The sequence below is a fragment of the Anser anser genome, assembly GCF_964211835.1.
Source record: "Anser anser genome assembly, chromosome: 3".
In the NCBI taxonomy this organism is placed as follows: Eukaryota; Metazoa; Chordata; class Aves; order Anseriformes; family Anatidae; genus Anser; species Anser anser.
The window spans coordinates 98,846,762-98,873,652 of record NC_139722.1 but is presented as its reverse complement, the minus strand read 5'-3'; the positions used below and the strand labels follow the sequence as shown (position 1 = coordinate 98,873,652).

Below are 26,891 nucleotides of genomic sequence, written 5' to 3'. Positions count from 1 at the left end.
GAAAAAGGAAGTAATCCTTCTTAACATCCTTCCAACTTTCAGCCACTTCCATCTAGTGGACATTCTAAACTAGAGGTGTTTACTCGTCTACTCACACTTCATGGATTTCTCCTTGATTATTTTGTTCAGGCTCCCCTTGAACTCACGTCCATGCTTAGTATTCACTGTAAGTTTTTAGCATGAGATTGGATGTGTAATTACAAAAGCCTATAAGCTGCAGAACAATCCCCTCGTCGTCATCTTGTTAATAGTTCTAGGGGGGTAGGTAAGAAGGGCTGGGAAAAAGTGTGCATTTTGACAGGGAAAAAAGTTGCACTTATTTAAGAAGCATCGCTCTCCTGGACACAGATAACATCAGATGGTTAGGAAAGAATCAGTGGCGTACAGATTTTAGGGTGGAAAAATTTCAGTCTCTCCACATTTTGGAGATTACTTTTATAAACACTGTAACACCACTATTTGGTTTCCAGTGTGGTCAGAATGCACTACTCAAATTTTAGTAACACTGCATGCACTTAAAGCACCTAAGGCAGCATTTCTAAGAAGCCTACCTAAGTTAGTTAACAAAATACTATGGCCTCAGTTGACACCACAGTTTTCTATATGGCCTTTTTGTAAAGGCAATGATTCTAACCCAAGACTTGCAAGCAGTTTTCTATTCTATTTATGACAAAGAAAATCCACTGAACCAGCTGCCTTTGACATACATTTTTAGTGATTAGAAAACATACACGCATGCGCACACACACTCTTACCTTCAATATCCTGGTTGTCTACGAATGGCGCTGGTCCCCATATTCTAACAGTACCATCATCAGAGGCACTGGCCATCATGGATGGAATCTGCGGGTTCCAGCTCACACAATTAACAGTACGCGTGTGCCCTGTCAGCTCCGCAATTGGCAGCTCGCTGCGCTTGTGCCAAATATATACTTTGTGATCTAAACAAAATATGCATTTTAAAAAACATGAGAAACATTGCTCCGCACAAACCAATTTGTCATATCAAATAGCACTTCCACACGTAAAAAAACATTAATGTTGTCAGTTCTAAAACCCACATCTGTTGAATGTGCAACAGCACTAAAAACTTTTCTTCTAAAAATGATTAAAAGAATATGGGCAAGGTTCTACCACAAAGGGGCATGCTTCCTTTCAAAAACTTGCAATAAAAACATTCGACTGCAATGCAAATAACCTAAAAAGACAAACTGAGCTATTCTTAAATTAAGGACATGGGGTAGCAACCTTATTCAAAAGGAACGCTTGCAGATTTATTTTTTTTAAACAATCATATTTACAGATTAGTACACGCATTATAAAGTCACAAGTATTAAGGCAGGATATTGACAACCACTAAGTGCTGATGAGTAATACCTAAGTATCCCACAGGACATCCTGAATCATCTCTAAATTAGAGAGAGGGATTTGAAGGGTAGACTATTCAGTGGATTAGGAATTAGCTGGATGGCTGCACCCAGTGTTGCAGTCAATGGCTCTACATCCAGGTGGAGACCAGTAATATGTGGTATCCCTCAAGTATCAGTATTAGGATCAGTGCTATTTAGTATCAAAGTGACATAGGCAATGGGAACAAGTGCACCCTCAGCAAGTTTGTGGGTGACACCAAGCTGAGTGGTGCAGTTGATACAACAGAAGGAAGGGATGCCATCAAACGGGACCTGGACAAGTTTGAGAAGTGGGCTTACGGGAACCTAATCAGGTTCAACAAGTTCAAGTGCAAGGTGCTGCATCTGGGTCAAGGCAATGCCAGACCTCAGCACAGGCTGGGAGAAGAACTCACTGAGAGCAGCCCTGCAGGGAAGGAAAAGCTTGACATGAGCCAGCGGTGTGAGCTTGCAGCCCAGTAGGCCAACTGCATCCTGGGCTGCATCCATCAACAGAGGAGTGGACAGCAGGGTGAGGGAGGTGATTGTTCCCCTCTGTTCTGCCTTTGTGAGGCCCCACTTGGAGTGCTGCATCCAAGTCTGGCCCACCCCCCCCCAAGACAGATATGGACCTGTTGGAGCAGGTCCCAAGGAGGGCCACGAAGACGATCAGAGGGCTGGAGAACCTCTCCTATGAAGAAAGACTGAGAGCTGGGGGTGTTCAGCCTGAAGAGGCGGCGGCTCTGGGGAGACCTCACTGCAGCCTTTCAATACTTAAAAAGAGGCTTATAAAAAAGACGGAGAGTGACTTTGTACTCAGACAGAACGACAGGACAAGGGGGAATGGTTTTAAACTAAAAGAGGGGAGATTTAGATGTTAGGAGGAAATTCTTCACTCGGAGTGTGGTGAGGCACTGGCACAGGTTGCCCATAGAAGTTGTGGATGCCCCATCCCTGGAGGTGTTCAGGGTCAGATTGGATGGGGCCCTGGTCAACCTGATCTAGTGGATGGCATCCCTCCCTACGGCAGGGGAGTAGAACTAGATGTTCTTCAAGGTCCTTTCCAACCCATGCCATTCTAATATTCTATGAAGTTCACAGCTCTACAGTTAATGAAATGCATCTTGGTACTGAATACCTGAAAATATTCCACTGCAAATGCTAACTGAGCAAGCGAGTGATGACAACAAAGCTCAATGTCTGAAATCGCAAGTTATTACTGTCTGACAATTAATTCTTGTGTTGTATTCAAGATACTGATTTGTACTTAAAGTAGATGCAATAAACAATCCCACAGATCTTATTTTGTGATAGGAAGCTTTTAATCATTTTCTAGCAAAATACTAGAATTAGAATAGTGGAGTCAAACACTCCATTGCATTTGTTTGTTTGTTTTTTAAGCATTTTATAACCAACCACGTTTAAGAATAAATGACTAAGTAAAGATTTTTTTCCCAACTGTAGATTACCAGCCTTTAACAAACCTGTGGATTGATCTCTCTAGGAATGTCTTTGGAATATTCCAAACATATCTTTATAAACTGAACAAGTATGTGCCACTAGCACTACACAAAACCTTAGTATTTAGTACTAACATATTGAATTAAAGTATTTTCATCTACTTGGATGGTTTTAATGCAGAAAGTCATTCTGAAGACTTAGCAAACAAGTCAATCTTTCTCTATTCCTCCTCCCGACCCCTTACAAAACAAACTTGCTCTCTGACCTACCTGCTAGAATAGCATCATGGAATCATGTGATAACTTAATTGTCTTCTGCTGAGTCAGCTCATTTGAGTACAACACCTTTATATACACATGTATGCAAACATTTTGGTTGAGTTTACATTCCACTTACGATTTCAAGAGACTAAATATCCATGCTATTCATCAAACAACACAATTCACTCTCTGCTTTAACACTGGACACGCAAGCCTCTGCTGCCTGGGAGAATCAAAGCCTAAACACAAACCAGTATTTTGGTGCTTGTCAGAATGCCTGTATTTTGTTTTGGAAAAAAACACAAAACAGTTAACTAGATTAAGGCAGTGGTCAACTTCCTTCTCAGAAAGAGACCTCCATTTTCTTCCTATTGATGAAAGCGTTAGGAAAAAAAACTAGGTAGCTGACAAGTCATCTTCCTAAATTTAAGAGGTCGTGACAATGTAATCTGTTATGTTCTTGTTTGTTTCTTTCATTGCTTTATTTTGTTTGTTTAAACATAGAGAGGGGTTTTTTGAGTAGACACATTTTCAACAGTTACAAATTGTCACAGAGGCAACAGCCTCAGGTAGTCCAAATCTAAGTAAAGTACCCTCAGCTTCTACCAGTGCTGGGTGGTTTTAAACACCAAACATCTAAATAAATAAATAGAAAAAAAGATAGGTGCACTGTAGTATTCACACCTACACATTCACAACATCTTTATGATTCTAAACAAATCCTGAACTTTCTGGTTCTAAGGCCCCAAACCAAGAATTCTGTTCAACCATGAAGAGGTTCACACTGAATTGGAAGTGCTGTCCTTCAGTCATTATCTTCCAGTGGTAAAGAGTGAAATTTAATTTTGGACATATTTGCTATTTAAAAAAACGGAAAGGAAAAAAAAGGATAGTAGTAACAACCTGGGCAACACTATTTCCTAACAGCTGTGAGTTACAAAGTACTAACAGTGATTACATACATATTTCAAGTGTAATTCTTAGCCCTGCATAGGCTTGAAAATTAAGTGACCTCCATGGTTGGTGATGGCACTACAGTGACAGAACCAAATCAATTCCAGACATGACCTGTTAACTAATTTCTTTTCTTGCCACAGACAGTTGAATAAAAACACACCATAAAGCCTTTGATAACCAAGAAAACCTACTAGACAGCGTCAACAACTGCCTAATTTGAGATAACTACTTTGTAATGAAGCTGAATCTACTGAAATTAAAATCATCTCGCCACACCTGTATCTTCAACAGGGCAAATGAAGATGTTACTCCCCAGAAGTATTTCTGATTCAAACCATAAGCCTAAGAGTCATACCACAAAAATAAAAAAGCCCTCAAGAACACCCCACCCACTTTTAATTAAAACAGTTCAGATGCTTTACAGGAGTACACAAAAGATTTGTTTGTGCTTTCTACTAGCACCATTCTCTCAAATGATTCTTTCTGCTTACACACAGTTATTCCTTGAAGTATGCTACAATCTCAGTGATCCTCAAACTTATTTAATGAACCAGTTAGTAGCTGTCATCTCTAAAAGCAAGCAACAACATTATAAAACTAAGGTATAGGAAGGAAGGATAAAGTGTTCTAGTTTTCTGCACAGAAAGGGATGATGTTACCTTCGCTGCCACTTGCGATGAAGTCTTCATTATGACCTCCAAAACACGAGTGAATTGTGTAAAATCCTTGTGTAACACCTTGATACTTCCTCACTAAAACTCTGTCTTGTAAGTCCCATAAGTGAACTCCCTGGGAATAAGAAGTACAGATGATTTTTTAATTAAATATTATCCATTGCATTCTTTTGAAACATTAGAAGAGTTTAAACACAATGAAAACATACTACTTCAGCTGACTTCAGTATTTTTACTAGATCAAGAAAGTAAACATATACCAAATTACTAGCTTTAACTTCCAGTCTATGGTCCCTTCCATTTTGAAAACTCCTATTCTCACAGAAGATTCCCATAGTAGAAATAAAACTAAAAACAAATGACCCCCCCCCACTAATTCTACCCCCCACCCCCCAACATAACCTGCCACAATTCTTGCTGCACCTGGCTTCTCAATGTTATTGCCAGATACTAAGATTTAATAGTACATTTTTCATAGTATCAAAACCTTTACCATAAAAGTCAAAAACCCAGTCTTAAGAGTAAGGTTGCCTTCTTGTCAGAGAATGTCACACTACATTTATGAACATTAAGGCCTCATATTACATAAATACAACTGGATAATAGCAAATATTCCAACTTCCATCAAAATATTTAAAAACAGTTAGTAGTTGCAAGCAGATTTATTTGCATTTCCATTTATTATCACCAACTCACCTGAGTTGCTACATTTAACAAAGCTAAGCGGCCATTTTTTGAAATAGTAAACGACATTATAGGGTGATCTTCTTGTACTCTGAAATCGTAAGACACATCAATGTTAAGTTAAGAGTACACTTAATCAAAGAATAACGTACACCAAGACAAAAGGTATGTCCTGTCTCTGCAATATTATTATCAGGTAGAGACAGTGTTGAATTTGAAATTAGGTATGTCTCAATGTCAATACAAGCCAGGACTGCAACAGTTTGCTAGTTTGCTAATACTTATGTTGAACCCCAAGACCAAAAGGGACCTGAAGGCTCAAATACAGCTCCTAACTGTAAAACACGACCTACTAAAATATGTCAGGAATTGTGAGGTAAAGATATCTCTTAATGGTGGAGGTGCCAAAACATTGAGAAGAAACTTATGCCAGTGCATAGAAAGTTATTTCTAATATTTGATCTAACGCTTCTAGCTGCAACTGGAAAATCACTTAATTCTTGTCCCATATTATTCTCCTCTTCTTTTAATACTGAGAGCATTTTTAAGAACTTATTTCTCATCCTGCCCCACAAACCCTTTCTCACACTAAACTAGAAATTCAAAAGCAAAGAAAGAGGTACTTACATGTTCCTGTCTGTAAGATCTTCAAAGTTATAACCCCGAATTCGCTGGTGTGTGTCTGATGCTAGAACAGTTTTGCCATCACTTAAGCACCAAAGGCATTGTACTCTCACCCCTTCCCAGGAGTCAAGGAGATTACCATCTAAATCCTGATTAGAAAAAAATAAATTGAACTGTTAGGGTCAGGTTTCTGAGGAGTTCTCTGACAAGTATCTTTTTTACCTTGTGTTCACATGGCTGCTACAGAAAGCAATCTTAACCTTTAACAGAGAGGGCTTAATGAATTAAAACATGATTTGTGTTAACTCTTGTAGGTATCAGTTCTGGAGAGCTCTGAATGCCTTTCCTTGCACTATCAGACAGGAAAAAAACCTACTTCGTGTCAGGGAGCAGATCCACAAGCTCATTCGTGCAATGTGTGAGGTTTGCATACTGCCGCATCATTCTGAACACCAATTCAGATGACAAATAATCAAGATTATGGGTGAGGCTTCAAATCACTATCTAAAATCAACTCTATTAATGTATTGAGGATTTCCGATTTCTAAGCACTAAGCAAAGACAGCATGCAAAAAACTAAGAATGACATAGTCAAAATTCTGTGGAATAAACAACACCTGTGGGCAAAGGAATAAACATGAAACGTTTTCATTAGCATATTTTCTAGAGCAGTTATGACCAAATTCCAGCTTACAAATCCTCCTTTCAGCAGAGGAATCTCTTTGCAAAAAATTCTTGAACCCTTCTAACTATTACACAGAAACAGAAGCACTGCTCAAACACTAGCATTCATGTATTGCTTCTATGAATTATAAAGGATCAGATTGTTTTTGTTTTAAAAATAAACTTATCTCTGAAGATCAAGTTAATTTTTAGTGTACACACACAAGAAAGAATAGAACCTCAGACTTGACTGTGACAAAATGTTTCTTTCTAGCTTTATTTTCAATGGGACAGATACAGAGAACTTACACACTGATAGAATTGTCCACGCTGACCTCCTGTTACAAAACGCTTCCCATCAGGATTCCAGGCCACGCTTGTTAAACTGTCTTCATGAGATTGGCTCATCTTTGTCCTCAGCTCCCCAGTCTAGAAAATAAACAGAGGCAGCAAGGTCTTATACCAGCCAGGAGAACCCTCTCCCCAAAAGACATTGATAACTTTATCTAACATACACAGGCTTTATAGGTACACAAATTTAAACAGTTTTGTTAAAAAGCAGCACAAAATCTATGGATAATGCAATAAAAGGGCAAGAGCTACCACAGTATTTCCAGTGACCTCAGATTTGATTTAGGGATTATTTTTTGCCCCTCAGATCAGGACAGATGAAGTAGTCGGTATGTCAGACAACTGTAAGATTATAATTTAAAGAGGGGAATTCAAAAAAGTTGGGAGAAAACATAAGTATAAGAAGAGACAAGTAAAAAAATAAAATATGGAAAGTGAGAAGGCAGGAGTAGACCAAAAGAAAACAGAGGCGACAAAAATACAATTTAGTAAAAAGGATATTTACAACATTTTGCTCCCTGAGCTGAAGCTCTCCATGCCAAAATTTAACTTTCACTCCAGCTCATAACGTTGCTGCTTCACAATACACAGAGCCAACAAATGGCTTACCATTGCCAAAACAGTAAGGGCTTCTCTCTATTCCCTTGTGCCAGCTTGAGTTCTCCCCACTAAGCCAATTTATTTCACTAAGCCAATTTAATTAATTAAAACAGAAAAAAAAAAGGCATTCAAAGGATGAAAAAAGGAAACTTTTTGTTTCTACGTTTCTAAATTAGTTCAGAGTCCAAGACAGCGCAAGACTATATAGCCTGCAATTGAGGCAGAGGATGCTTTTATATCAGCCCAGCTGCCCATAAAAATCAACAGCGGGAAAAGGTTTCCAAAGTCATAGAGGAAGTCAGAAGAACTAGCCAAATGCCCTAGTATTTGACTGAAAGACAAACTTCTGAAATCTAATCCTCTGTGAACCTTTCACTAGTACCACTGGGAAGGATACACAAAATAAAAATAGTATCTTTTACTTTGCTACTTGTTAAAATCTTCAGCAATAAATTTCTCCCCTTAGATGATAATTCTGCTATCTCTTTCTCTTGATTTCCTGTTTTTCTCTTCAGCAGCTCTCTATCAGCCTTGGAATTTCTGCAATCCCTTCTTAGAAATGATTTAACTAGAAGAGATGCGTTTAATTGCTGCAGAGTCCCATGCAATCAGACTTGAACCCTATTTTCAATATCTGTACAAAGCAAGTACAGAATTTGTAGACTGATACAGTTTTTCTCAAAGAGAGGAACATCAGTCTCTTTTCTTTACGCTTACACCTTTGCACAGCAAGTTTTGTGGAAGTGACTTCCTTCATGCTTTTTATATACACATATATATTTATTAAAAAAAAAAGGCAGTAGGCTGACCACAAAGTTTTATTTTTTAACTCTTAGTCACCACTTACTTGTACATTCCAGAGCCAAAGCTCAGAACAATCATCTGGGCCACAGGCAACAAGATAGTTGTCATCTGGACTCCAAGCAATATAAGAGACACCATATGCGTGACCTTCTAACGTCTTAAGTAGTTTTAGCTGGTGAGTATCCTGAAAAATAGAGAGATTCTGCTGAGACAATAGAAACGAGCTCCTACTAACTTCACATATACAGTGTGTCCGAGTACCGCATGGACACTTGGCTTTTTGCATTTTGTCAATCACATGAACAAGTCCTCACTGAAAAAGCAGCTGCTTGTTTACAGAGTAGGACCATAAAGTGAAAGCTGATAAAATCTGATGTGCAAAGCAAGAATATTTGAAAGATTAGAACAAAATACCTACATGATTCTGAACGTGGAACTTGCAAAATGTCATTCTGTACAGAGTTGTACATTAAATTATACTTGTTAATACAGAAACCTCATATGCTAAAACAAGTCTATACATCTACTGGACTATAAAAGTACTGTTACCCATATTGTATGGAATTGAGTTAGTTCTTAAACGTAAAGCATAATCATGCTGGAAAATTGTTATGGCTAAACAGAATTAACCAAAACCTTCACAGCTGCTGAGAAGGGAAAACTTTCAAGTACTAATGCTTCTATAAACTGTATCTTGAGAGTATCTTGTGTGTGCTGCTCAAGAAAAAGGTTTTACAGAAAAATATTTTTAAAAGCACACTTGAGGTGTTTTTTTTTAAATGCTGACTACAGCAAGCTGTGCTTTCATTCTGCCAGACTTAGTGAATGAAGCATACTTTTCTCACACTGAGTATCTTACATGACCTTTACACTACAACTGTTCTACTGATGACTTGTCAAAGGAACTTGACTTTCAAGCAGCTTCTTATGAACGTAATACAGTTATATACTGTGAAACAACCATACATTAGCTTCCAAAATACAGAAACATGCTGCATAGAACAGATCTTGTTAAACTGCTTACAATAATTTTTGTGAAGTTGCTTGGAAAAGGTGGTTGTGGTGTTGTTGTTTTTTTTTTTTTTTTTGATTGGAGGGGGGGGTGTTGCTTATACCTCATACTTCTCCAAAAAGGAGTCCGACTCATTTGAAAATGTAGCTTGATTTCTCAAATTCTCTTCTTTCTTTTGTTTTAGCATTAATCAGCAGAGCACCTCTTGACTTGGGATTCTATAGGAAGAACATTATCAACAGAGAAACAGTCTGACACAAAGGTCTGTTTCCTAGGACCAGCTGCGAGGGATTCAGTGATTCTCAGTCAGCCTGCAGCTTTGATAGTTCTGCTAGCGAGAAAACTAAATTCCTCAATAGAAAGTAGGCTAAGAATAATCTTCAAAGAACAGAGGAAATAAGCAAATGCATGGACCTCCTCAAAACCCCTTTCTCATTCTATTATTCCTGGTCTGCATTAGATACTGCTGTGTCTCTTGCTGCACTGATCTGCAAAGAAACTGAGTCACATCTGACTTCATCCCACATCCCGGAGCTTGCCTGCAACTGCTGCATTCCTTTAAATTAATCCCAGTGCAAGGGTAGACTGCCACTTCTACTGCACCTCATTGGAGAGGCAAGAGGAACAGGATGCATACCATATTTCTCTTCTAATAATAGGACTTGGGACTATCCCTCTCTCATGCTGCTCTCATACTTTTCTCCAGATACAGCAGAACTGCTATACCCTGTTTTGCTCTCACTAAAACAGCAGTCAATGGTATTTCAGACAAATGTCCCCAAATTTAGTCACTTTGCTTCCCACCCACCACCAGAAGAAATCTCAGCAGTTCTAACCCTTACACACAGCTTGCCAGATTTTTGTTATGCAGAACAAAAAATTATTCAGCCTATCAATTTAAGTCCACAGTAGTTGAGCAAGTCCTTGGCTGAAAAGCAAGACACCCATCAATAGCTTTTAGAGCAGTGAAGAAGAAAAGTTTCTGTAGGAAACAAGTTAAAGGAGAGATCTATCGAAGAAGATGCATGCTAGATATGCCTGCTGTGCCCATCCTTTGTGCTCTAGAGATTCTACTGCACTTCGTAAGTCAAATAACGCATTCCACACACAAACCTAGCTCACTCAAGATATTATTTAATGCTGCTGAATCTGCATAAGAACAGTGAAATGAACAAATGAAAATGAAAACAGAAGCACAGGATAAGAGAGTTTATAAGGGATGTAGACAGGTCTTAAAAAGAAATAAGAAGTTAGTGACATGAAATGAAGAAAAAACAATGAAGCAAGGTGGTTATGCTTAGGAAGGGGTGATGGAAAAAAAGGGGGAAAAAAGGATTCTTTTCACAGTATGGTAATTAATGTGTGAAAGAATACTTTTTTTAAAATAGTACGCTCCTCCCTCTGGCCTAGAGTTGGATGGATGCTTCCTTATATCCTTTATATAAAGATTAAAATAATTCTAAATGCCTAAAAGCCTTGAAAACCCAATTAAACTAAACTGTTCAAAAGACATTGTCAACAACTGCTACAGGAAATTTGCTCTGGCAAATATGAAATCAATTAGAGTTATCTGGCTTGATGTTACTTATAAGTCTACCTCTTTGAAATGGTTTCAAAGTTGTTGGGTTTTTGGTGTTTGTTTTTTCAAAGCACTCAAATACAGAAGATCGAACACTATACAGCTTTCCTATTATTTACTACTGATTTTGTTCCCATAAAAACCCATGGGCCAAAGTGTTAAAATAATCTAAACACTCACAAAACATTTATTTGGCTCAATTAACTAGATGGTAGCTAGGAAGTCACTATGAAACATACTACCAAGCTGTTGTGTATTAAAACCCACCGATATAAAAGGAAGATGTGCATCTACAGTCAAGTAACAGTCAACAGCAAAATCATTTGATCCTTAATTTACTTAAAATTGATCTGTTTATTAATAAAAATCAGTAAAAATCAAAGTACAGAAGTCAGATTACGCTGCTGCGTATCTCTTGGCTCAGAGCACACTGTCTCCAGTAATAAACAATCCCCAACAGTTCTACTCCTGAAAATTAACACTTGTTAATTTTTAAGAGCTATATAACAATTATATACAAGCAAAAAGGTTTTAAGTTCTCCTATCTTCACAGAAGAAGAAAGGACTCAAAATTATATAGCTTCCTAACCCAGAGTGGGAGAAAAGAACCAACTTCTGCTCTCAAATCCTACTGAAAGCTAGTGTGGGATGGCAAAAGCCTTTCATCTTCCACTTAGCATACCAGTCTGCAGATGTATAACTAAGAACTAAGAATCTTATTTCTGATAGTGTTTTACAAGCATTAACAACTTCAAATATTGTATGCATACGTTCTAGTTTATTCACAGTTGTCACGAAATATACGGAAATACTCTAAGATATTTCTAAAACAATTTAAAACAGTCTTAGATTCACTGCTTAAGCTTTTATTTACAAAAGTATAGATACAGGTAGGAAATATAAATCTTGTATCAGTATAGATATTAAATATCAAGAGGAATAGCACCACATGTTAGTATCAAAAACTAAAAACACGGTCTGTATGGAAGTGGCTGGGTATACCTTTGTGTGTCAGTGAATTCTGCAAAGTGTTTGAATCTTCATCTCAAAACAAAGCAAATCATACAATAGCAACTAGCACGAAGTAGTATAACAATGCAACCTTAAGCACATACAATTTATTACTCAAATAACGTAACAAATGGTGAAATAGATATTTAAACTCAAATACTCTAGCAATAACAGGATAACTGAAGAGGTTTAGTCACGTATTTGAAGTACTCTTAGTGAGTGACTTGGAAGTTCTAAAAGAGATCATTTCTCATCACTGCCATGCTCCTTCCACTCTCACCCAACGCTTCTCATGGCCTTCAAGCTGAGAAGCTCCCCTGGAAGGCACCAGCAAGCTCTACATAGCAGTGCTGGTTAGGGGCACAGGGATCTCCTGTTCCAGGGCAGCCAATGTTTCAGGCACTATAATGCCTAGTACATTCGGGCATCAGGTATTCAAATGTCTTCACTAACTTACATTGACTGTGATCTTCTGTTTTGCACATCCCAGAAAAATATGCTAGTCAGTAGGCTACAGTACATATTAGCCTGTCCTACAAAATTCAAGCCATCCTAGCATGAGAAAGCTGAGATTGGAGGGGATGGGGGGGGGGGGGGGGGGGGGGGGGCGGGACGGGACACAAAGTCATACACATTTTAACACATGCTGCACACTTACTGGATCAACCTGCCATATAATAACAGTTGTGTCCTTAGATCCTGTTGCTAGTTTAGTGCCATCATTGGAGAATTTACAGAACCACACTTCATTACAGTGTTCCGTTAGTATCTGCTGTGTGTAGCATGGGAACTGTTTCCTAGGAAAAAGAAAAGGACACATTAAACAGGTTAATAAGAAAAGCAGTAAAAGAGAGTTCTTACTAGCTAGATTAGAAAAAACACAACAAGCCAAAAATGTATTTAGAAGCCAGACCACTTAGAAAGTCCTCAATTAACAGCTGCTTCAAATAAGCACGGAACGAAGCGTCTTATCTGGTAAAAACCTCCTATCACCGAGCAATCATAACAAATCTTAAGAGCTTAGAGCTACTCTTCTTCCCCTCACATAATTCATTTTGCTTCATATGACTTGGAATAAAACTGACCTCATTATGGCAGTAACAGCTTGTTAATATAAAGTTTTGTGACATACAGAATATACTAGAGCCACATACTCATTGAATCATACACGAAGTATTTTATTTACATGTAAACTTTTTTTTATGTATTTGAGCTATATCTTGCAAAATCCTTAGAAACAATTGTAGATAAAAGTTGAATAAAATGAAACTTTTTCTTGAATGTCATCTTGCAGTAAGTTGTTTTTTATACTTTATTTGCAGAATACCACATACAACTTTAAACATAACAAAAATAGAACCTAGAACCATAGAACAATTTGGGTTGGAAGGGATCTTAATATCATCTAGTTCCAACCCCCCCCCCCATTCAGATAGGCTAGAAGTTAATTGCCTAATCATTGACACTTTTTTCTGACCTGCAGGGATCCTAGAGTGGTTCAGTCTTACGATGAGTTTTTATGTTGCCCACCACAAAGCAACACAACTCTACAGGGACGTGAAGGGAACCATGTGAACCATATGTTCACACAGGTTATTGTAACAACAATAACCTATGTGAACATATGGTTTCATTTATCACTGGAGATAGCTAGCCTAAAAAAAATTACTTCTACATTTGTGTTTTAAAATGCAATTTGGTGGTTGCAAGGCTGATAGACACCTGGAAAATACTTTTTAAACCAGGAACTTCTGCTAAATATAGTGACTACATTCTCTTAGTCTATTTTCTTTTACTAGAAGGTGTTTTCTAGTGTATGCTTAAAGACCATTGAGCAACATTAAGCCACCATGCTGTTCCTCACTCCCTGTCTTATGACAGATGAGGATAACCACATTGTATATATACATGTTTGTGTTTGGCTTCCTTGGGTATGTTTTTCTACAAAAAGTGAGTAGACGGACTTCTATTTTGCCTTATTCTGCCTTAAGCTGACCAGGAGCTGATTGTCGCTAGAACAACCCTGAGCCCTAGGTAAAAAGCCCCAGGCATAAAAGAAAATTTGTCTGCCTTGAAGCCTAGAGGGAGGTTAGACAAGTCCTCACACAGACACATGTACCTACAGGTTTTATTATTATTTAGCCATATTACAATAAGTTAATGTTTCTCCTCAGAGCAGCAATTCCTTCTGGAAAGTACGATTCTTTTCCATAACTCATACAAAGTACAAGGGGCACACTGTGTCTCAGGAAAGTCTTTTCAGCATAGTTCATTAAAAGAAATACTCTATAGAAAAGAAGTGCTTGTATTGTAAAGGTTAAAACCTTGGCTGCTTTTCTTAAAGACATGGGAAAAAAAGCAGTGTAATGCTGGAGCACATAATTTTCAGAGTAAGGTGGCATTTAGGTTCCTTGAAAGGGTAGCAAGCACAGTTGATATAGTTGGTGCATATATATCCCATGCTGAACCATGCTATTCACAATCCAGTTAGAACTTTCTGTGGGAGCTGTGATCTAACTAATGAAATAATCCAGCATGTTTGGCTTCACAAACAGCAAAGAATACATTAAATAATGCTGCAGTCATTCAACAGTTTCTTGTCTAGGTAATTAGATTCTATCGTAGCTCAAAGTTTTGGGATTTTTTTTCGTTCTGCTTTATTTCCAATTGTTCTGTTCAGCACAACACAGTTGAGTCATGTTGTTCACATACTCAAAATATCTAATAAAGTTATCTACTATTGTATATAAAGAAGTTCAAAATTCTAAATTTAACACCAAATGGATGCTTTTCTATTCCCTTTATGTAGAATGGAAGACTGATGTTTCAATTCCTACAACAGTTGTTTTTCAAAAATGCTACACTGACCTAGTAGAAGCATGCATGAATGCAACAGCATTCACTTCTCATTTGGGTTTCGTTATTTGTTTGTAAATTCAGACTGCAGTATATTTACATGAAAGCTAGAAGAGAGAATTCCAAGGGGGAGGGGGGAACGAAAACAAACCACATAGCCTAAAGACTCTCAAGGTAAAAAATAAAATTTATGTATACATATATGCACATACTTTATATATATACATATATATATAAATAAATATAAATGGTCACCCCCAAGAGCATCAATTGTTACCAAAATCTGATGCACAGCAAGATTGAATGTCTCACCTTCAGTCCCAGCAGCTTCTCCCTTCTACCTCCCACTCTTATGAAGTGATTAGTGAAGAGTTAGTTAAATGTTTTACCCATTAGTGCAATTCGAGCATGCTTGCTCAAAATAGTGCCAGAAATCCAAAACATATTGATTCTAACTAACAAGGGAAAGTTGTCAGTGTTCCATCATTACGATATTACAGAACTTAAATTGTCTAAACTATTAGACTACTGTTACTTCTGTCAGTTTAATCAAGTTTTGGCTTCCACTGTCTTTAACTCACCTCATTATGCCCAAGCATTGCAGCATGTACAGCACACCACATACTGATCTCAGACCCCTGCAATAGGTAGGTACAATAGGTTGAGTTGAGGACAGAATGGAAGCCTTTATTTTGAAATGTTTTGTTTGTTTGGTATTAGTTTGGCCAAACTTTTAAGTTGGCAAATAGATTCATATATGCAGAAATTAAGTCCAGCTTTGTCACATATGGCATCTTTTATATCCAAATCTATTTAGTCCATTTTCAGTATACCACGCTCTTTACAGTTGACTTGAATTCTCTTTAAGGTTTGATTGATCACTTTAAACCCCCTACAGAATATCCAGTGTTATTTATGGACTTGTGGAAAGACTAAACCACTTTCTGTTGGTCTGATTTTAAGACTTGCTTCAGAAATAGGGAAGCCACAATTCCTGTACCTAATCATTTCCAATAGCTCTTAAATTGGGAAATATTCTAGCAGTTTCTTGCATGTGGACACTTGACTAATGTGATGTAGCCAAATTTAAGTTAGTCTAAAAAAAGTTTCCTGAATGAAACCAACTATAACAATTTTAAAGCCTTAAGACAGCTTCAGTGAGGACTGCATCTTTAAAAACATTATTCCAAATAGTCAAAGTAGCTGAGTTCAGAAAGTTTCTATAAACAAAGTTTATCAGACAGTACTTAACTTCCTCAGATGAACTAACCTTAACTCAAAGAGTCCTCTGTAAGCCCAAATGTTATCCTACTACATGAAAAAACATGCAAGGGTATCTATCATATACAACCCCCGTTTTCTAGGTGTCCTAGCCCTTATTCCTGTATTACACCACGCTCAGCAGTATTCTATAAAAGCTACATGTAGTTTTTAAGATCCTTGGCCAAGTTTTCAATGGATGAAGAAAACTGTTCAAGTCAGGTATTTGTTAAAAAAAAATAAGGAAACAAACACACCACCCCAACATCATCTTGCTTATATCTGGAGTACGATATTTCTAAGGTTCAGAAGCAACATTGATATATATGTAGATACATTCAGTTCTTACTACCTTATAAAGCACTACTTTCTCAAGTTTTTTTTATCATTCATAGTATATATTAAACACAAGTGTTTTCTGCACATTTCTACTGTTCAAACTTGTGTCTAAAAGCACCTTGCTGTCCACTATCAAAAGCTGAAAGTTGACTTCACAAAGTGTGCTTCAGTAGTCTTTCTACATTCCAGTAAGCTTGAAAGCAGATTCTGAACAAGTAACGTAAAAGTGTATACAGACTGACTACCCAAAGTAATAAGCAACAAGCAGTTAAGGCTTAGAATAGCAATATATTCTATTCATACCCACCTGATTAAAATTTTTAAAGCTCCAGTCTGACCCTGTTACCCCATAATCAGCTACCAAAGTCTTTCATATGCAGTTTCTACTCCATCCCCCCCTTCACTCATTTATCAAGAACTGCCTTTTCCCAGTTAAACCAAAACAATATTTTTCACGCTTGTGTAAACATTAGGTAAAATTAAATTACTTTAAGAAAAAAAGACATTGTTGTCCAACTTAAAAGTAGCAAGGGCTTCTTACCTACTACAAACATGATCTATAAGCAGCGAGACAGAGTCTAGATTGCTATCTAGTTTGGTATTATGATATAGGCACCGGTCCCGTTGTAGTTCTACAGCCTGACGTAGCAGGTTCTGTAAACGCCTTGGAGGAAGCATCACTGATGGGGGTAGGTATGCTTTAAAAAAAGTTATGGAAAAATACATTTATCAAAATCAAGTTAAAAGTAAAAGCATTTCTTGATTTGAAAGTTTTTCAAAGAAATTTTAGTAAATAAAGCTTAAAAGCTACAAGAAAAGAGCCCACACAGCTTATCATATTTACATGTATACTTGTAAGATGTATACACCCAGAATTACCAGCAAGAACTTCTGGTAAGCAGAGCTATATGCAAGTTATTTGTAGTTACAGTATATACCGTCCTGGCAAACAAGCATCATTTACACAAACTCACTTGCAACACAGTATTTAACAAAATTCTGTCAAATTATAAAACAGTATCAGTTGTGTTCATTTGAGGAATTCTCAATTATTACTATCAAAATGAACAATTTATTTTACAACATAGTATTCTAGTTGCAAAATCCATGGTTTTACACCAGTCACAAGAAATTAGAGGAGAAATCAAAATCCAGAGACTACAGTCTCAGACCGCTATTAATCAGTACTAGTATTCACAGTGGTTCCAGGACACACTTAATTTCAACCTTTCAATATAGCTGGCATTTACAAAACAACCTTCCCCCAACCCCAAAACAGGCATTTAATCATCAACTTGTATTATTAATGCATGCAACAGAGCTAAGAAATGAGAGCTGAAGATTAGATATAGAAGAACAAAGTGTTAATGGGGGTGCCTTAACCAAGAACTATAAAGAAACAACTAGTAAATGCAATTAGAATCAATTCCCTGGAATACATTATTATGTAATGTGTACTGGATTTACAGAGGCAGGAATAAATTCTAAACACCAGAACATCTTACTCTGGAGTTTGTCCAAAAGTTTAGATCTGGAAGCTGTTCCTTTCCCTTCCCACTCTGCTTTTGCACGCAAGTCTTCTGCATGGCTACACATCAGATACCTGTTAAAATAAAGAAAATAAAAAGCATACACACACCAACAAACCAAGTCTTTTTGGAAACATTCTTCCCACTTTCCACATGATAAATAATGCTCTCAATTTGATTCCAGTTCATGTATTTTGAAATCACTTAAACTTAGACTGACAGGAACAGAGGCATGGAACACATACACACATTTCAAAACAGATAGCTACAAACTGTCAATAGAAAAAGAGAGCCCCAAAGAGGTTTTTGGAAAGTTAAAAACGTAGTAGTTTCATCTAAGAACAATCCAGGCTATTTTCACCTACTTAAGCATGCTTATTCAGTTGTAAGATGACAAACTAATAATTCTCAAGATCAGATGAGCACACATGTATCCACTTGGGTTCCAATACATAAATCACATCGTTATTTTGATGCATATAAGACAGCATATTATCTACTGAACACTTTTCTTTACTTACCACTTTAGCTAGCACATCTCACTACTGCTTATTTATCAAAAGGGTAATAGCTTTAAAACTGTGAGTTTTTTTTAAAGAGACAAAAAGAGACAAAAACAAAAGCTACAGCATTTCTTCGAAAATTCCATAGAAAGAGCTCTCAAAGTCCGAACACTTACCCACTGAGGACATGAATGCGTTCTGTATTATATTTCAGAGGTGTCAGTTCACAGCGTAGAACTTGAAGTGCCTCCAGGACCTTGCCATCCTCCAGGTATTCCAGGTACTTCTGCTGCAGCAGCAAAAACTTCATCCTCTGACATGACAGAAAGCAGCAGTCAGGGGAAAAAGGTTGACTGAAGTTTCAGAAAACGTTTGAGCCTAAACAGAACAGTAGAAACCATTCTACTATGCCCTTCAGAAATCAAGCTATATGTAATGTTTCATCACTCAATTTCTTTTTGTTGGATTTCAACAACACTACAGCAATTAAGTTATTGATGTAGGTATCCTCCTACCTCATTTCTCAGATCCCCCCTTCAAGTTGTCTCAATTTCATATTCACACCCTTTTCACTGTTTTCCAAACATGGAATTAGATAGGCTTCCCAATCTTAGATTCTAACAAGAAAGAAGCAACTAACCCCATATTTAAGACTGCATGACAGCACAGAACACAGCAGGCCAACTCAACAAGTTCTCAAACTGCTTACACCAAAGCTGACATGGATCGTTTGCATAGCTGTATAACATAAGACCTCAGGCAGTGTCAATTTTTTTTTTATTGTCATGCTTTATAATTACATGTTAATTTGTTTTCCTTGGGTGTTTTATCATTTTTCAGGAGTACAAAGGAAAAAAAATAGTTTCCTACACTTAGGAATCACTTCACTTTTCAGTTATCAGAAGTAATCACTGTTGTTTCATAGTTTTCTTTTCATCTTGTACAATTTTTGATTCTTTAAAAAAAAGAATAATCAAGCCTGCTACTCTAACAACTAATATCTATGGATAAAAAGCAGGCATTAATTTATAATGGTCAAAAAGCCAAAGTCCTAGAAATTTTTATTTATACTAAGTTCTTAGATAGTTTGACTGTTTCTGAACAAAACCAACTAGTCAGTGTTTTCATATTTTTATATAATCATATATTTTATATATTATATTTATATATTCATATATATATTGCATTGCAGTGTTTGCAACCTAGTCGTAGTTTGCATTACTGCTAGCAGTTGACTAGAGATGTCTTTTTCCTCTTACAAGAAGACTCACCAAGTTAGAGGAAAATGTACATTCTTAAACATACCGGTGAGAAACAAAAAATATCAAATGCAGCAAATCACATCTGCTTTTCTAATGAATACACAACCATTTCAATTACCAGTTTCCTTTGCTTCGTCAGATCTCAAGTACCTCACTATTTTCATGCTCATATTTGGTCAATGTTTACTTGTTAGTTTCAAACACACTGCTAGCCTCCTTAAATAAAGGGCTAATTGGAAGTTTAAGATGTCCCTGTCCTATTAACATTTACATGAAAGTTTAAGGCTTCAAAGCTGTAAAAAATAAAGTTAAAAAACAAAGCAATTTCAACTTCCAGAGATATTCAGTTCTTCAAAAGAATAGTATTTCTATATACAATGCTATTAAATTACCTCACCACTTTGTGAAGCATAAAACATTGCAGAGAAAAGGTGATTTATGTTCAAACATGTCTGTAGCACTCTGTTGTCCTGTGTGATAGGCATTCCTATATTACATCCCCTATCCATCTCTTCAGTTTATTTGGAATTGTTAGAACTGTATGTGAAAACAGAGCATCACTGCACAGTTTTTTTTTCTTTGTTTGTTTGTTTCTTTCCCTCCTCCAGGTAAAACAGCAGCTTTATAGTGTTTTGGAGATATGTAGAGAACTAAAAACAAACAAAACCAAAAAACCACACTGACCTCAGTGGTTGATTCCATGCACTAGGCCAGCAGACCTCATGCTGTTTACTTATATAGCAGCAGCAGGAGGGATAAGAGCTTCCTTTCCTAGCTGTGTACAAGCTCAGAAGGATGCATGAAGGTGCTCAGACAGTAGTCACATACCATTTTTCTTTCCTCTTTGTCACCTGACATCGATGATAACCACGTAAAAGTTGCCTCATATTTCCAGCTTGTAACAGAAACTATAACTCCTCCAACTCTTCTTCTCTAGTCTCTACATATAGTGCTTACTAAATTTATATTGTCTTTTTCCTTAAAGGTAGATACATATATGGTTACTAATTACTCCCTCTTATACTTTTAGAGCTTAGCATGTCAATTTCATTTCTTTAGAGGAAAGTTAAAGAAAACACACAAGAAAAACCTACAAAACATTTTTTGCATTGACAATCCCAATTCCAATTGTGTGGAACCATTACAGGAACTCTACCAAGCAGAATGCTGTTGCCAAGTCATCCAGAGAAACATATTTTCTAAACCAAAACTGAAGTAAGAAAAATCACAGTGCCATGTGCAACTTTGGCATATTAAGAATACAAAAGCATCCAAAACAACGTAGTACCATACACTTCATGTAAAAGTCTACTGTTAACATAATGGAGAATGAGAATAAAAGATAATCAGCTTTAAATTGTAGAATGCAGTCCCTGCCTTTATGCTATCGAAAGTGTTGATAGGGAAACTAAATTGATTTCCTATACTATTTTGATAAGTGCTCCAAAACTTACCCTACAGCATGCTCAAACAATACTATGAATACAGCCTCCTTAAAGCAAAGAGTCAGGCTTCAGTGACCTCGTATTTCAAACTATTTTTGATATCAGGACACTCCTTCCCTCCTACCACTGATTTTTGTGCAACTACCGTCTCTTGTCTAACAAACATTTCACTGAGTATGTTACTTTTGCCTTCATTTTCTCTCAACTACTTCTATATACCCTAGTAATAGTGCTGCTAGCTACTTGCATCTTCTCAGGATAGAAGTACTTCACTTGGAGTACAACATCTTTTCTAGAGCCCAAGGAATTTCTTCTAGGATGAAAAAGAATCAGTTATAATGTTAACAACTGTGGAGTAAAAGCAGAAACCCCACTATTTAAGTGGAACACAAGGAGCATAAAACTGATCAGATGCAATGCACGCACAAATACAGCTTACTCATTATCCAGATTCGTTAGCTGACTTCTGAAAAACGGAAATGAGAATTATTATAATCCAAATTAGACCACGTACAATAAAACACAAGTGCCTGGGATTTGTTGTTCTCATTTCAGCGTTTGCAATGGAAATTCAACATCATTACACTCTTCACTGTTGAACAACTTAAATCCAGATACTACCATCACTTAGCTTATAGCAAAATTCCTCAATCTACAGAAGCCATGGAAGAATCCCAATACAACAGTATCATCATAGCAGTGTGACTATTCTTGTTCAGTTAGTACCACTTCATCCTGTCTTTCAACTCTATAGAGCGGAAGAGGATAAAGCGCATCACTTCACTGTTTCCAGAAGCTATTATAGAAGTGTAAGCTGAGCCTCTGGTCATCCTGGGACAAAATGAAGACAGAATTAATAGAACTAGAGTTGTGGTTTTGGTCCGGTTTAAGTGTATATACTATTAGCATTTTGCTTTCTCCAAACTACAGCCTTCAATTACTAACACATGTTTAGTTCTTCACTATTTGTAATAAAGCCCCTTGCAGAGCCTAAGTTCTAGAAAGTTTTATATACGCCAGCACTAACTGAAGCACTATTCACCAGTACTAACTAAAGGTAAAAGCCTCAGCAAAATAACTGTAAAAAATGACAGGACAAGAATCCCACCATAGTCAAGAAAATAAGCCATTCTGATCGCTGGTTACAGTAGCGAATCTTCAGGAGTTTAAAGACTAAGACGCATAAGAACCTAATTTTAAGGATTAGATTTTGTTATTTATGACCTCCATATCTTGACAAGTTCCAAAACAATTTCATTACTGTACTAAGAGTCGATAGTTCAAAATAAACACAAATGCTGCTGAAACAATTCTTCTTTGAAATGAAAAAGATAACCAAAAGACATGCTTAAATCATCACCTGATGTTTCAAGACACACACTCAACACAGTAGTTATCTGCTTATAGACCTGCAGCACTAGAACTCCGGTTTCCACTACTTGTATCTTTAGTACTTTGATAGTCTTGTAGGAGTACAACACAGATAAATAAAAACACTTAAAACCATCCCAAACTTAAATGTAAGATTTGGTAATGTAAGAATAACAACTGATGAAAATAGAAATAAAAAAATAGAAATAATGCCAGACTATTTTCTGCCCTATAGAATTTAACAAGGCTTCAACCATACCAAGTCTTGTCACTTAAAAAGTAATTCATTCCAATGGGGAACTGCCCCTAATGCTGGTAGCAAGAGAGGCACCCTACAGGCAGGTGGAGCACTTCACTCACATGACAACACAGGTAGCCTATGTTGTATTGCCTGCTGCAGGTTGTATACTTCCAGAACTTGGAGAAAACCCAAATAAGTGAAAAGAAGTAAAGCGCAGACAACTGAAAAGTATATTCTAGACTATGATTACACGTGTGATCCCCAGATTCCTTCCCACGGCCAATTAGTTACCCAAGAGAGATGTTATAGTATGTCTGAGTAGCCCTACACTAAGCAAAACATTGGGCTGGCTTACAGATTATATTTCCTACCTGTAACCAAAGGAAAAATTGTAATTATCATACTTGAACCAACTCAGAGGTTTTCCTACAGTTTGTCTCAAGACAGCTGTATCTTATATGCTGGAAAAATAAACATGACTAATCAGACTACACTGATAGTATACAGCCGTCAGTTGTGTTGATGCAAACAGAAATAGTAGACTTCCCACACATACATCCACACACCACTTTTTAAAACGCATCAAAAGTTTACAAATTGAGAGCAGACATTTCATCATCAGTGTTATCAACTGTAGAACTTATAGCACCTTGCAGAAACACAGGAACTAAAACAGAAGTAGAGTTTTCAAAGTACATCTATCACCCCTTCACTGAATAGACATTTCAAAAGAAGTTATATATCCTGGTTATTTTGACCAGGTCACATTAAGAAAAAAAAATCATACAAACCACACACACCCTACTTTGTTAAACACTGCGTCATCTAAGCTTCTAGGTACCCATTCTTCTTGTATGCACACATTTTTAAGACATCCAGTCATACAGTATGAGTAACAGGTCAGGAGTCAAACAAAACCAAAAATCTCATTTTCTGTTTTTGAAAATGAGCAGCAGCATCTTGTTTGGACATGTCATCTTCATTAGCTCTGTCTTCACTGCAGTCTGGATTACCTACAGAGTATAAAGCATCCCTTCTTACCTGTAATGGTCTTGTGCTAGTTTTCCAGTTGCTGACTACAATAATTCCCACCCATCGTCTCAAATAGCATACAAGAAAACAGGGAAGAAGGGGGGTGAGGATAGAGAGAAGTGTACTTATCCTTGCAAATTGTCATTGCCATGCTAAAGAAGACACAGAGTGTTTAAAACTTATCTGTCTTCAATCAGATAAAATTTAGATAAAAGAGAATGACTTAAATAGTTAATATTTGCCTTAGGTAAAATTCAGTTTAAATCAAGTATCTGTATTGTACCAAGTTTTATTCAAGCAGCTAAACATCAACATTAAAGAACAGGAGCATGCTTTCAAAGCTGTCCAAGATAGCAGATGACAAGTGTCCCTTCCCCCCCAATAAGTTTTTCTGAAGAGTACAGTGGTGATACAGTTAAACCCTCTCAACTCTGAGAGACATAAAGCACTTGAATACTATGAAGAAACTTGGTAACTTCCGAAGTTAAAAACATGAGAAAATTTGCTTCAAATGACCACATTCATATTCATGCACAGTGGTTTTATACTTTCAGTCTTCATAAGCTATCAAAAGCTGCATGTGATATTCTGAACTATTTGAACAGTAAATCTTACTTTCATCAAGTCTTTGAGATAGGAAAAAGTGTACAACTGGTCTAATTAAGAAGTGTTAAGTTTTGGTCAGATTAACAGAACAGAATGTAAACTTCTCATGTAGAACTTCTCTGATGTTTTGTTAAACATCTGTTTTTCCTACTTCACTTCCTGTTCTCTCTCTTTCTCTCCCTCCCCCACCAGACAGGAAATAGTCTTGACAACAAATGAATCAGCTAGAAGTAGAACTAAGCAGCCATCAGCTGATTCTTCATTGTTTACAGGCACAGACACTTCAAAAAACATTGCCGCTTTTTTTCGTCCTAAGTAACCCTGGTTGTCCTAACTTCACATCATTAAAATCAACAAATAAAGACAGCAGAACAAGCAGTCCACAGAGCTAAGCAGTCATTTTTGATTTCAAGACAGAAAAAAAACAAACCAAGAAACACTTTCCTCAAAGTAACAGAAATTGTAACAGCTGTTGTAATTGTCAAGTCACGGGACCTGCAAATGTCTATTTCTAGGTTCATCTTTGAAAAAAGCCACCCAAAGAGAAAAAGCTCTAAATAAAATCCCAAACAGCAATACATTTGCTCTTTAGAAGCCATCTGGAAAAGCAACAGTATTGTTCATGTTCTATAGCAGCTTCTATATTCAGGGGATGTGCTATTACAATAGCAACTCCACGTTTGTATTACTTTTACTTCCAAATTTTTCTCTTTCCTTATGAAAACCTAACTCCAATAAACACAGCAATTGTGAGAATTATTTCAAATTTGAAATTAGTATTCAACATAAGCAATTTCTATGGAAACTGACTTATTTTAGGACTGTTAGAGGGTTTATATTTTATCTGTTAACTATGCCTAACAACATTTAAACATTCTGTACACCAAATACAAGTCTTAATACTTTTGGACCTCCTATCTCACATTCCAAAAATGAATTAAAAGTTAAAATTATTGTCATGTTTGAGACAGCATGCAAGCCACTTAAAAAAGAAAACAAGAACTATGGACAACTAGCTCCATAGTACAAGATTATATTACTACAGCTAGTCCAGCTATTCAGCTCTGAAAGAGTTCAAGTGTGTCTCTTACCACAATTGCATGCGGAGAATGCACTAAGGCCTTAAGTTCATTCAGGTCGTTCTCAGCCTGCAGAAATTGGCATAAGAAAAACAAAACAAAACAAAACAAAAAGTATATAAGAAGGGTGAATTTTGAATACTCTCACAGATACTATGAATTTAAACAGTGGTTAATACAGTCCTATAATCCCTACGTTACCTTATCCCATTCTCCTTCCATGACATGATTGCGGAATTTGGTAGCAGAAGGATGTTCTAAACGACATCCTGACTCTTGCATGAGAAGATCAACAGTCTGGCTGCAGGAGAGATACAGTGTAAAAAAACCCGACCAGTTTTACCCTCACAAATACACCGCCTGCTATGATAACAGTTAGCCACATTCAAACGTAAGTTTAATAAAGTAAGAACACTATGACCAGATTCAGACACTTGTCCAAAAGATTATCTCAGTTGCCTGAGACATGTAAACAGCTGCCTATGTCTAAAACAAGTCATCAATTAGTTTGAGAGCTTTACTGAAGTACCATGAAGTACGTGACTTACCAGCCACCACAAACAGCCAGCCCTGCATAGAAGATAGGCTTCATGAAGGAAGAGACAGACCATAAACCTGTTAGCTACTGGCTACTAACCCCTGCCCCCCTCCCCACCTCCCATAAAACAACACAGAGAGCTACCGCATCTACAACAGGCCTAATTTTTTCTTCATCACGTATCAGAAGACTGGCTCCTTAAAATAAAATAAACAAACTCGTGAACCTGTAAGCCCTCCCCCTTTTACACTAAAAATAGCTTATTTACTGTGGTGTCGTCTATGAACAGTCACGAGTTGTCTGCTGCTGTAAACTTGCTTCTTGTGTCAGGGGCAATTTATTTTATGTACTAAGTTCTTTATAATTGACCCATCCCGCAGTGTTTTGAAGACTTGTTTTGTGGTAGCTACGTGAAGACTTTGGATTCCTGCTCCAAAATGACGACGTGTTGCCTTTAGCTTTACTCACGCACACACACACACACAAGTGTTGTGATTAAATTCTTAGGCCTCCCTTACTCCACTGTAAAATTATTTTCCTTATTCCGATTTCAACAGCCAACACGCTCGCTCCCGGTCCCCAGATAAGATTATTATCAAAAACATGTGGCCGGAACAAATCTGCAAAGGCCTTCACCGTCTGCAGGGATGCAGGGTTTCACGCAGGAACAAAACCGCCTGTTTCGGTGACAGTTTAATTTCTGCCAGCTGACGAGCGAAACCTTGGAGCTCATCTGCAGAAAGCCACCCCCTCCGCCCAGCC

General features: G+C 37.1%; 1 protein-coding gene across 3 annotated transcripts in view; it reads right to left on the bottom strand.

Moving 5' to 3' along the window:
• WDR26 (WD repeat domain 26) overlaps window positions 1-26,891 on the bottom strand; it is a 33,654-nt gene that overhangs the window by 5,434 nt on the left and 1,329 nt on the right. For 2 of the 3 annotated variants that reach the window (XM_083828500.1, XM_083828502.1), the window contains exons 2-14: window positions 25,793-25,892; window positions 25,604-25,660; window positions 18,732-18,868; window positions 18,029-18,126; window positions 17,065-17,221; window positions 15,506-15,562; window positions 12,727-12,865; window positions 8,510-8,650; window positions 7,021-7,140; window positions 6,052-6,197; window positions 5,437-5,515; window positions 4,726-4,855; window positions 756-941 (exon numbers count right to left, since the gene is read on the bottom strand). In XM_083828500.1, coding sequence (XP_083684626.1) covers window positions 756-941; window positions 4,726-4,855; window positions 5,437-5,515; window positions 6,052-6,197; window positions 7,021-7,140; window positions 8,510-8,650; window positions 12,727-12,865; window positions 15,506-15,562; window positions 17,065-17,221; window positions 18,029-18,126; window positions 18,732-18,868; window positions 25,604-25,660; window positions 25,793-25,892 — 1,547 coding nt within the window. The remainder of the gene's footprint in view (window positions 1-755; window positions 942-4,725; window positions 4,856-5,436; window positions 5,516-6,051; window positions 6,198-7,020; window positions 7,141-8,509; window positions 8,651-12,726; window positions 12,866-15,505; window positions 15,563-17,064; window positions 17,222-18,028; window positions 18,127-18,731; window positions 18,869-25,603; window positions 25,661-25,792; window positions 25,893-26,891) is intronic. The other variant, XM_083828501.1, reaches the window with a different exon arrangement.